General features: G+C 31.4%; 1 protein-coding gene across 8 annotated transcripts in view; it reads left to right on the forward strand.

Annotated features, from left to right (window-relative positions):
• Positions 1-13,069, forward strand: part of LOC135688683 (uncharacterized) — a 160,771-nt gene that overhangs the window by 129,130 nt on the left and 18,572 nt on the right. For 6 of the 8 annotated variants that reach the window (XR_016145022.1, XM_089114391.1, XM_089114393.1 and 3 more), the window contains one exon: positions 8,683-10,061. Coding sequence is in view for 5 of the 8 variants with exons in the window: in XM_089114391.1 (XP_088970517.1) it covers positions 8,683-8,862 (180 nt within the window). In the remaining 3 variants the exon portion in view is untranslated. Of the gene's footprint in view, positions 1-6,809; positions 6,920-8,682; positions 10,062-13,069 lie in introns of all 8 variants that reach the window. The other 2 variants (XR_016145023.1, XR_016145024.1) reach the window with 1 other exon arrangement.

Consider the following 13,069-nt stretch of genomic DNA (forward strand, 5'->3'; position numbering starts at 1 on the left):
TGTTCTGCCCCTGTCCTCTTTTTGTTAAATTAATCCTTGATAATCCTCACTTGAAACTCCTTCTTTAAATCCATTAAATCTTTTTATTTTCTTTTTTTTCTCTTTAATACTTTAGAGCATTATTTGTTGTGTTGCCCCTGTCCTCTTTTCGTTAAATAAATCCTTCGTTAAATCTTTTTATTTTTCTTTTTTTCTCTTTGATACTTTAGAGCATTATTTGTTGTTCTGCCCCTGTCCTCTTTTTGTTAAATTAATCCTTGATAATCCTCACTTGAAACTCCTTCTTTAAATCCATTAAATCTTTTTTTTTTTCTTTTTTTTTTAATACTTTAGAGCATTATTTGTTTTTCTGCACCTGTCCTCTTTTCGTTAAATCAATCCTTGATTTTCTTGTTTTGAAAGTCCTTCTTTAAATCCATTAAATCTTTTTATTTTTCTTTTTTTCTCTTTAATACTTTAGAGCATTATTTGTTGTGCTGCCCCTGTCCTCTTTTCGTCAAATTAATCCTTGATAAGCCTCACTTGAAACTCCTTCTTTAAATCCATCAAATCTTTTAATTTTTCTTTTTTTCTCTTTAATATTTTAGAGCATTATTTGTTGTGCTGCCCCTGTCCTCTTTTCGTTAAATAAATCCTTCGTTAAATCTTTTTATTTTTCTTTTTTTCTCTTTGATACTTTAGAGCATTATTTGTTGTTCTGCCCCTGTCCTCTTTTTGTTAAATTAATCCTTGATAATACTCACTAGAAACTCCTTCTTTAAATCCATTAAATCTTTTTATTTTTCTTTTTTTCTCTTTAATATTTTAGAGCATTATTTGTTGTGCTGCCCCTGTCCTCTTTTCGTCAAATTAATCCTTGATAAGCCTCACTTGAAACTCCTTCTTTAAATCCATTAAATCTTTTTATTTTCTTTTTTTTCTCTTTAATATTTTAGAGCATTATTTGTTGTGCTGCCCCTGTCCTCTTTTCGTCAAATTAATCCTTGATAAGCCTCACTTGAAACTCCTTCTTTAAATCCATCAAATCTTTTTATTTTTCTTTTTTTCTCTTTATTACTTTAGAGCATTATTTGTTGTGCTGCCCCTGTCCTCTTTTCGTCAAATTAATCCTTGATAAGCCTCACTTGAAACTCCTTCTTTAAATCCATCGAATCTTTTAATTTTTCTTTTTTTCTCATTAATATTTTAGAGCATTATTTGTTGTGCTGCCCCTGTCCTCTTTTCGTCAAATTAATCCTTGATAAGCCTCACTTGAAACTCCTTCTTTAAATCCATCAAATCTTTTAATTTTTCTTTTTTTCTCTTTAATATTTTAGAGCATTATTTGTTGTGCTGCCCCTGTCCTCTTTTCGTTAAATAAATCCTTCGTTAAATCTTTTAATTTTTCTTTTTTTCTCTTTGATACTTTAGAGCATTATTTGTTGTTCTGCCCCTGTCCTCTTTTTGTTAAATTAATCCTTGATAATACTCACTTGAAACTCCTTCTTTAAATCCATTAAATCTTTCTATTTTTCTTTTTTTCTCTTTAATACTTTAGAGCATTATTTGTTGTGCTGCCCCTGTCCTCTTTTCGTTAAATAAATCCTTCGTTAAATCTTTTTATTTTTCTTTTTTTCTCTTTGATACTTTAGAGCATTATTTGTTGTTCTGCCCCTGTCCTCTTTTTGTTAAATTAATCCTTGATAATACTCACTTGAAACTCCTTCTTTAAATCCATCAAATCTTTTAATTTTTCTTTTTTTCTCTTTAATATTTTAGAGCATTATTTGTTGTGCTGCCCCTGTCCTCTTTTCGTTAAATAAATCCTTCGTTAAATCTTTTTATTTTTCTTTTTTTCTCTTTGATACTTTAGAGCATTATTTGTTGTTCTGCCCCTGTCCTCTTTTTGTTAAATTAATCCTTGATAATCCTCACTTGAAACTCCTTCTTTAAATCCATTAAATCTTTTTATTTTTCTTTTTTTCTCTTTAATACTTTAGAGCATTATTTGTTGTTCTGCCCCTGTCCTCTTTTTGTTAAATTAATCCTTGATAATACTCACTTGAAACTCCTTCTTTAAATCCATTAAATCTTTTTTTTTCTTTTTTTTTTTAATACTTTAGAGCATTATTTGTTGTTCTGCCCCTGTCCTCTTTTCGTTAAATTAATCCTTGATAATCCTTACTTGAAAGTCCTACTTTTAATCCATTAACTCTTTTTATTTTTCTTTTATTTCTCTTTGATAATTTAGAGCATTATTTTCTGTGCTGCCCCTGCCCTTTTTTCGTTAAATTAATCCTTGATAATCCTCACTTGAAACTCCTTCTTTAAATCCATTAAATCTTTTTATTTTTCTTTTTTTCTCTTTAATACTTTAGAGCATTATTTGTTGTTCTGCCCCTGTCCTCTTTTTGTTAAATTAATCCTTGATAATACTCACTTGAAACTCCTTCTTTAAATCCATTAAATCTTTTTTTTTTCTTTTTTTCTCTTTAATACTTTAGAGCATTATTTGTTGTTCTGCCCCTGTCCTCTTTTTGTTAAATTAATCCTTGATAATACTCACTTGAAACTCCTTCTTTAAATCCATTAAATCTTTTTTTTTCTTTTTTTTTTTAATACTTTAGAGCATTATTTGTTGTTCTGCCCCTGTCCTCTTTTTGTTAAATTAATCCTTGATAATACTCACTTGAAACTCCTTCTTTAAATCCATTAAATCTTTTTTTTTTCTTTTTTTTTTTAATACTTTAGAGCATTATTTGTTGTTCTGCCCCTGTCCTCTTTTCGTTAAATTAATCCTTGATAATCCTTACTTGAAAGTCCTACTTTTAATCCATTAACTCTTTTTATTTTTCTTTTTTTCTCTTTGATAATTTAGAGCATTATTTTCTGTGCTGCCCCTGCCCTTTTTTCGTTAAATTAATCCTTGATAATCCTCACTTGAAACTCCTTCTTTAAATCCATTAAATCTTTTTATTTTTCTTTTTTTCTCTTTAATACTTTAGAGCATTATTTGTTGTGCTGCCCCTGTCCTCTTTTCGTTAAATTAATTCTTCGTTAAATTATTTTATTTTTCTTTTTTTCTCTTTGATACTTTAGAGCATTATTTGTTGTTCTGCCCCTGTCCTCTTTTCGTTTAATTAATCCTTGATAATCCTTACTTGAAAGTCCTACTTTTAATCCATTAAATCTTTTTTTTTTCTTTTTTTCTCTTTGATACTTTAGAGCCATATTTGTTCTGCTGCCCCTGCCCTTTTTTCGTTAAATTAATCCTTGATAATACTCATTTGAATCTCACTCTTTAAATCCATTAAATCTTTTTATTTTTGTTTCTCTTCGATACTTTAGAGCATTATTTGTTGTTCTGCCCCTGTCCTCTTTTCGTTAAATTAATCCTTGATAATCCTCACTTGAAACTCCTTCTTTAAATCCATTAAATTTTTTTATTTTCTTTTTTTTCTCTTTAATACTTTAGAGCATTATTTGTTGTTCTGCCCCTGTCTTCTTTTCGTTAAATTAATCCTTGATAATCCTCACTTGAAACTCCTTCTTTAAATCCATTAAATCTTTTTATTTTTTTTTTCTCTTTAATACTTTAGAGCATTATTTGGTGTTCTGCCCCTGTCTTCTTTTCGTTAAATTAATCCTTGATAATCCTCACTTGAAACTCCTTCTTTAAATCCATTAAATCTTTTTTTTTTCTTTTTTTTTTTAATACTTTAGAGCATTATTTGTTGTTCTGCCCCTGTCCTCTTTTCGTTAAATTAATCCTTGATAATCCTTACTTGAAAGTCCTACTTTTAATCCATTAAATCTTTTTATTTTTCTTTTTTTCTCTTTGATAATTTAGAGCATTATTTTCTGTGCTGCCCCTGCCCTTTTTTCGTTAAATTAATCCTTGATAAGCCTCACTTGAAACTCCTTCTTTAAATCCATTAAATCTTTTTATTTTCTTTTTTTTCTCTTTAATATTTTAGAGCATTATTTGTTGTGCTGCCCCTGTCCTCTTTTCGTCAAATTAATCCTTGATAAGCCTCACTTGAAACTCCTTCTTTAAATCCATCAAATCTTTTTATTTTTCTTTTTTTCTCTTTATTACTTTAGAGCATTATTTGTTGTGCTGCCCCTGTCCTCTTTTCGTCAAATTAATCCTTGATAAGCCTCACTTGAAACTCCTTCTTTAAATCCATCGAATCTTTTAACTTTTCTTTTTTTCTCATTAATATTTTAGAGCATTATTTGTTGTGCTGCCCCTGTCCTCTTTTCGTCAAATTAATCCTTGATAAGCCTCACTTGAAACTCCTTCTTTAAATCCATCAAATCTTTTAATTTTTCTTTTTTTCTCTTTAATATTTTAGAGCATTATTTGTTGTGCTGCCCCTGTCCTCTTTTCGTTAAATAAATCCTTCGTTAAATCTTTTAATTTTTCTTTTTTTCTCTTTGATACTTTAGAGCATTATTTGTTGTTCTGCCCCTGTCCTCTTTTTGTTAAATTAATCCTTGATAATACTCACTTGAAACTCCTTCTTTAAATCCATTAAATCTTTCTATTTTTCTTTTTTTCTCTTTAATACTTTAGAGCATTATTTGTTGTGCTGCCCCTGTCCTCTTTTCGTTAAATTAATCCTTGATAATCCTCACTTGAAACTCCTTCTTTAAATCCATTAAATCTTTTTATTTTTCTTTTTTTCTCTTTAATACTTTAGAGCATTATTTGTTGTTCTGCCCCTGTCCTCTTTTTGTTAAATTAATCCTTGATAATACTCACTTGAAACTCCTTCTTTAAATCCATTAAATCTTTTTTTTTTCTTTTTTTCTCTTTAATACTTTAGAGCATTATTTGTTGTTCTGCCCCTGTCCTCTTTTTGTTAAATTAATCCTTGATAATACTCACTTGAAACTCCTTCTTTAAATCCATTAAATCTTTTTTTTTTCTTTTTTTTTTTTAATACTTTAGAGCATTATTTGTTGTTCTGCCCCTGTCCTCTTTTTGTTAAATTAATCCTTGATAATACTCACTTGAAACTCCTTCTTTAAATCCATTAAATCTTTTTTTTTTCTTTTTTTTTTTAATACTTTAGAGCATTATTTGTTGTTCTGCCCCTGTCCTCTTTTCGTTAAATTAATCCTTGATAATCCTTACTTGAAAGTCCTACTTTTAATCCATTAACTCTTTTTATTTTTCTTTTTTTCTCTTTGATAATTTAGAGCATTATTTTCTGTGCTGCCCCTGCCCTTTTTTCGTTAAATTAATCCTTGATAATCCTCACTTGAAACTCCTTCTTTAAATCCATTAAATCTTTTTATTTTTCTTTTTTTCTCTTTAATACTTTAGAGCATTATTTGTTGTGCTGCCCCTGTCCTCTTTTCGTTAAATTAATTCTTCGTTAAATTATTTTATTTTTCTTTTTTTCTCTTTGATACTTTAGAGCATTATTTGTTGTTCTGCCCCTGTCCTCTTTTCGTTTAATTAATCCTTGATAATCCTTACTTGAAAGTCCTACTTTTAATCCATTAAATCTTTTTTTTTTCTTTTTTTCTCTTTGATACTTTAGAGCCATATTTGTTCTGCTGCCCCTGCCCTTTTTTCGTTAAATTAATCCTTGATAATACTCATTTGAATCTCACTCTTTAAATCCATTAAATCTTTTTATTTTTGTTTCTCTTCGATACTTTAGAGCATTATTTGTTGTTCTGCCCCTGTCCTCTTTTCGTTAAATTAATCCTTGATAATCCTCACTTGAAACTCCTTCTTTAAATCCATTAAATTTTTTTATTTTCTTTTTTTTCTCTTTAATACTTTAGAGCATTATTTGTTGTTCTGCCCCTGTCTTCTTTTCGTTAAATTAATCCTTGATAATCCTCACTTGAAACTCCTTCTTTAAATCCATTAAATCTTTTTATTTTTTTTTTCTCTTTAATACTTTAGAGCATTATTTGGTGTTCTGCCCCTGTCTTCTTTTCGTTAAATTAATCCTTGATAATCCTCACTTGAAACTCCTTCTTTAAATCCATTAAATCTTTTTTTTTTCTTTTTTTTTTTAATACTTTAGAGCATTATTTGTTGTTCTGCCCCTGTCCTCTTTTCGTTAAATTAATCCTTGATAATCCTTACTTGAAAGTCCTACTTTTAATCCATTAAATCTTTTTATTTTTCTTTTTTTCTCTTTGATAATTTAGAGCATTATTTTCTGTGCTGCCCCTGCCCTTTTTTCGTTAAATTAATCCTTGATAATCCTCACTTGAAACTCCTTCTTTAAATCCATTAAATCTTTTTATTTTTCTTTTTTTCTCTTTGATACTTTAGAGCATTATTTGTTGTTCTGCCCCTGTCCTCTTTTCGTTAAATTAATCCTTGATAATCCTTACTTGAAAGTCCTACTTTTAATCCATTAAATCTTTTTATTTTTCTTTTTTTCTCTTTGATACTTTAGAGCATTATTTGTTCTGCTGCCCCTGCCCTTTTTTCGTTAAATTAATCCTTGATAATACTCACTTGAAACTCCTTCTTTCAATACATTAAATCTTTTTATTTTTCCTTTTTTCTCTTTAATACTTTAGAGCATTATTTGTTGTTCTCCCCCTGTCCTCTTTTCGTTGAATTAATCCTTGATTATTTTCTCTTGAAACTCCTTATTAAATCTTGAAAATCAGTATAAGATTTTCGGTCTTAGTAAAGATTTGAAAGAGACCCAGCTACCGCATACATTGAAAGAAATTTCAAAAGGCAGATGTCTGACAACAGCATATCTTGCCTTGAGGTTGAGAATTGAAACTGACAAAAAGATATGTCAAAATTGAAATACGTTAAAAATCTTTCTAATTTGTAGCGATCGATTGCATTTAACGATGGCATTAGACAATATCATTAAAGTTCAAGCTTGTGGGTCAAAAAGTTTTTCATTCAAAGAAACTGCGTACTTTTTGACCTACTAAACAGGTATGAAAAATATTTGACGAGTACCAAAATTAACATCTACTTATCTTTATACTAGAATCTATAAAATTAATACCTAGTAACTCATTTATGTGACAGAAATATAAGATAATGATAAATTTTTAAAAAATTGAGTTTTTCTGTGGTTACAAGAGTCTAGATAAATTATAGCTGTTGAATTCACATTCCAATTACACAGCTATCCAAATAATGAATGAAAGTTTTGTCACTATCGGAAAGGTACCAATTTTTAAATGTTTTTAAGGAAGATGTTAAAACACTAATCTTGGAAGACTAGTCCCATCTCTACAAATTCTTGCTTTGGCGAGGCTATAGAGTCCCTTCACCATATCTTTCTCTTTAGGGGGGCTTCTTTCTCTTTAGAACATATGATTTCAACTCTTGGAACGATATACTGGTTTAGTAAGAGCGTTGTTGGTTCTTTTACTAATGATTTGTTTTAGATTATAAATATTTTAGATATATATATATATATATTTGATGTACAATATATACAATTTCTCACCTCAATGTTTGCAGATGCAAAAAGTTAGGACAGATTGTTTATAATTGTCCAAAACACGAATTAACATTTAAACTATTACACAACTTTAATACAACAGCTCAATAAAGGGGATTAGCTAAAACATAGCAAATAGACAAGCCAGGCTACAAAGCGAATGTAAACAAAATAGAAATATTAGCTGTTGTGCGTGAGTGCAAATATATTGTTGAATATATGGCTGATTAAGTGCATTGTCGTCTTATAAGTTCATTATACCCTGTCACAATTTCGACAGATCGTTTACCCCACTCCTAAAGTAAACATTAATCGATCTAGTAAGGGAGGTTTAGAACCATAAAGAGGTGTTTGACTTGAGTTTTGTTGGATCTCAACTATTGTAGTTTTTCCACAGTCTGAGTTTTAGAGACACACGTGCTCTAGAGAAGCCAGAGGTTTAATGAACTGATCATCGAAACTGTAAAAGCATTCACTACGATTAGAGAAAATTATTGTTCTTTCTTAGTTTTATTCCCAATCTTGTTAGAAGAGCACAACACATTTAAATTCTGCTCCAAACGCACTCTTTTCGTTGGGTACAATAAGCCACTAACAAACTTACTTCTTCAATAGTTAGAGTACTAGCTTACATTTCACTGGAAGTTATTGGCATAAAAACTAAAAATGAAAATAAAATAAGATAAAATAAAATAAGTTTTCGATTTATGTTCTGACGTTGTATACTCTGAAGAGTGTCAGACGAAAAGCTTCAGAAACATGTTTCAAAAGTTCGTCTTTTTCAAAGCCATTTTGGAAATGAAATATATAAATATAGCGAAATGATTGTTTCACAGAAAGGCTGTAGTGCTACATCAAATAAAACAATGATAAAAGAACATTTGGATATATCCTTCTTGTTTGACATTTTATTCGTCAATTATTCTACCAGAAAGATAACAAACTCTCTTTTGACATTTTCTTTTCACGAAGTTATTTAATATATCAACATATTTGTTTCCCAGGTGATAAATATTTCACTCATAAATAGCTAGCAAAATATAGTATCGCTGTTGATCTATGCATACAGACAAGAGAGCACTCTCTCATTATTTTGAAATAACATCTTATTCTTTTCTATAGGATTACACAGGCCTGCCCTTTCTTTATGCTTAATATCCTTATAGACAAACAAATTTTTTGATCACACAACATTTAAACACAATGACTCATTAATTATGAACCTTGATAATTTCTTTCCTTTCAGGCAAAACGTGCAAATATATCAACAGTCATTTTACCAGAAGGCAACAAAAAAGACTATGACGACTTGCAAAATTTCATAAAACAAAACTTGGAAAAGCATTTTGTTAGTAACTACAATAAGGTATACGAAATAGCACTGAATTATTCGGAAAACAATGCAGAGCAAGACAACAGCTCGTAGAATTATGTATATTATTATTAGCTATTTACTTCCGAATTAATTCTATAAAACATTAAAGTTGGGTATTTTACAATTTTAAATGTAAATCTCAAAACCTGCCTATAACCTTCACCGAGTATATTTAGTATCAGCTTTAGATAATACCCTTGGAGAAGTATGTAATTAATCAAGAAAATAAGATTTGTAGGCAAAATAAACGGAAAAGAAGCCCAGTGTTTCTAAATTATCGATAAGCCGAACGTTATATTTTCCAGATTTTTTATAGATCCGGGAAACCAGTTTCCTTTTTCAAATGCCAAAAATTTTCAATTCTCTAAATAACAAGATGAATGCCCCTTGCAACACCCGGCGATGCGATAACGTTTTCATCGTTCAATGGGCTAGTCTTCCCTTTGTTCTTTCACTAGATCATTTTGCTTGAAGGAAAACAAAGGATTGAGTTGGGGCTACTCCATAGAAAATAAAAACTACAATGATTAAACAAGTGTGGATTATACACAGGTTTTTATTGTCCTCGTAATTATTTACAAGAATTACATCCCGCAGGTAGACTTTTTATCCATTAAATAGATGGTATACAGTTAATCCGTACTTTATATATGTATAAATTTCATCTGTATTAGCGAATGCGAGAGAAAAATATGAGTCTGACGAGCGAGGTCTGAAGTCATCCTTGAGTGATTCCTTCGCAACTTTTATGCCTTGGCTACTTTTGATATCTCTTTTTATCAAAATTTCTTTCCCTGGCTTTTTCTAACAAATTTTAGATAGTTACAGCTACATCAAATTTATTCTTCCCCAACAATTTAACTTAAGGCAGTTCTTTGTCAACATGGATTCTTCTTCTAATTTTTTTAGTATTGTCAATTTTTGCGTCCGTAATAAATGTCGTCGTTTTCTTTGCCTTTTTAGCTAGCTTTTTCTTTAAAATATAATTAGTGCCTCTGATTTTCCATATGGCCAAAAAGCAGTTGTTTGAAAACAGTAAAGATATCTTCTTTCGTCAACACGTATCGACGAAGGAGCTTTACTACCCAGAATGCTATTCGCCTTTCGTGTGATTAAAAACATGGCTTCGAAGAAAGTTGTTTTCGTCATAAGCGGCTCACGTGTTATAGTTATTCCAAGAAAATTGATATTTACTATGCGACAAGATGTTAGATAAATATATTGTAATGCTGAACAGTTAAAGGCCGAAGGTATGTCTTTGTTGCTACTGTTATTTTATAAACGCCATATGATGTTAGGCCAGCTTCTGATCAATCCCTGTGGTGTTTTTAGCGCCGTATTTCTGTAAGTTATGTTCTAAAATTACATTGCATAACTAGAAAAAAAGAGAATTGGGATTATTTCATAGGATTTTGTTCGTGGGTGCTATGCCATGAAGTCACCAAACTAAGTTGCCACTCTCTAGAGAGTGGCAAATATTGATCGCTGTGTCGTATAGGGCTCTTGCAATCTCTCAGATTTGTTTTTCAAAATTATTAAAACTCTTTTGAGTAAAAAACTCGTAAAGAGATTAATTTCTCAGGTTGAAAACAATAAAAAAGGAATTCTTTGAATTTAAAAATACTATTTACTTCAGAAGACACTTCCATTGGCATGTCACATTTTTATGCTCAGTGATGTTTTGTGTTTGTTCTTGTCTGTTGTTTGTGGCCTTTAGAATCATTTTGTTTTGCGTGTTGTAGAGTGTTGAATAGGCTTTAAGCAACAAGGAGGGCTATTTTTTAGTGGAAGTTTAGGAATTATTATCTATTACTTTGTTATCTTAGGTTCTTAATCGATTTTTGCCATTCTAAAAATCAGGTGTTGAGCCTTCACTTCCGCATTTGGCTGTTGGTGCCTTGGTAAAAATCGACCAATAATTCCATATAAAGCCTTAGACCAGGGGTTCATGTAGAATTGCTTCGGGGGCCAGTTGGTTTTCAACTTTTACATACCTTGTGTAGGCTGCTCAAAATGAAACTCAGATCTCATTTTTACCAGGCTAAGTTAGTGATAAAATAGACAGGCCTTTTATTTTGTGCCTGCCTATCTTATCTACCTTCGCATAAACCCAAAAAATAGTTTTTACAAAGGTCTGTAACTTTATGTTTCTTGTACCATGCTGAGTCAGGAAATCGTTCTATGCTATTTTTAGGCTAGAACGTTAATCTTCATTAGTCTCTTGTTGGGTCGAATTGAAGTGCCTGAAAACAGGTCAAGGGACTGCACAGCATATTTTAAAGAAAGGTCAAAATCTTATGTTTGTGGATGTATTTAGTCAAGGCCACCTCCATGGTTGGCGGCAAGAAAATTTTTAGGCTATATTAATCTAGGAATGGCCAGAAACAACACCTCAAATCAGGAGCGTAACTTGGCCAATAGTTTGGGGGGGGGTGAAAAGGGTTTCTGCCCTGCAAAACTGAGTGGTGCCCTGCAGACCTCGTAGCACCGGTTCGTCTATAGGTTACTAGTGAAAGCTTTACCAGTGTACACTGGTCTTTACCAAGGACAAACTTCTAAGCAAAAAAAACAAACTTGAAACTTCATTGCCTATGAAATTTCTATTTCTCTACGTGAGTGTAAATTGTTTTTTATATTCATTTCACTTAATGTTGGCTTGCAAAATTAAGCTAATAAACAGCTAATTGGGGGAATGGGGGGTGGGTAATGATGTAGACAGCGGAACGAAATTTAACCCAGTGGGGCTAAGAGTCGAGTTTAGTGAGGTAGGAGGACCCACCATGGTTGGGTCAGACGTGAAGAAATTTTTTGAAATTATACCTTGTAAAAAGGGCTAAAAAGCGAATTGATTGTTTATTGAAAATATTATTGTTAATTGGGAAAAAACGGGAGGGGATGTCATGCTAAAACTCTAGTGTTAGACATTGGGGAAGGAAAGAAACTGCAACCTTTCGTTTCAGATTGCACGTAGTTGTGAATGACAGAGGAAGATGTTGTTTTGATTGGGAGAATTTTTTTTCCTGAACAGAAATGTGCAGTTTCTTGTATCAAGAAGGCCATCCAAAATTAAAACATTGCAATGATACAGAAAGTGATTTACTGACTTAATGCAAATAAAAGAAAAATAATAAAAATATATGTGAAAAAGTTAGCAATTAGATGAAACAAAATCGGTATCTTAACGATTTATTATGTTTTTTATGCACTGTTAAAAGGTAATAGAAAAAATGATAAAAAATTCCTATCTTGACCAAAGTGAGGGACTTCAGCCCCTTATTCCCCCCGCAGTGACACCGTGCTTGTCATGAAAATAATTTACAACTTAAATTAATTTGCATGACTCAACTTTGCCCTCATAAACATATGCATCAATCATTGCATCCATTGGCTACGACTTTCCGTAAGAAATGCTTTCGCTTTGCAAATAACAGAGCTTTTCCTTACATACCTGTTCCGTTCTCTAAAATGCAATGTCAGGAAGGGAGGTTCATAACAAATACGATATTTCCATTTCAAAATTCCTAAACGGCTCTTTACGAACTTCAGAGGTGGCATTTCTGTGTGGCAATAAAGCTCTTCTTGGCGCCCTGCGAAATCTTCGATTGCCCTGCGAAATTGACTATTTTTTTGATTGGGGGGGGTGTCACACCCCCCCACACCCCCCCCGGTAGTTTCGCCCCTGCCTCAAATAGATTTTAACGGGAGAAAATTCAAGGCATTTTCTTGACTAGGTTCCATAGTTTTATCTGTTGATATGAGAAAGGAAACAAGGCATTTCCTATTTTGTTATTCCCTTTTGGACTAAAAACTGTCCATGGAACGCATTTAAAATTTATTAAAGAGAAAAAATATATCAGAGGGGACAAAGGAAAACCAAAGATAAATTGAATTCCAAATTTTCAAAATGTTGGCAAAAAATATTTTTGAGGTAAAATGCATTTGGTGGGCAGGATGACATTTTGCTGTGGGCCGGAGATGACCCACAGGCCGGGGTTTAAGAATGCCTGCCCTAGACCTTAGATATAACTTGATTGATTAGAGTAACAAGGCAGCTTATCCCCACCAGGGAGCTGATGCACCATCCTACCTTAGTTGCATAAGGTATGAGAGGGGAACAGAAACAAAACTTAAAGAGCCAAGTCTACCCTTAATGAAATCATAATAATCTGTTATTTGAATCCTGTTATGTGAATAAGCCCAAACCCCTATGAGGTAAAATTATAGAGGATTTGAAGAAACACACTTTACTTTAAACCAG

The sequence above is a fragment of the Rhopilema esculentum genome, chromosome 20 (assembly GCF_057945365.1).
Source record: "Rhopilema esculentum isolate cy_ngs chromosome 20, ASM5794536v1, whole genome shotgun sequence".
Classification (NCBI taxonomy): Eukaryota; Metazoa; Cnidaria; class Scyphozoa; order Rhizostomeae; family Rhizostomatidae; genus Rhopilema; species Rhopilema esculentum.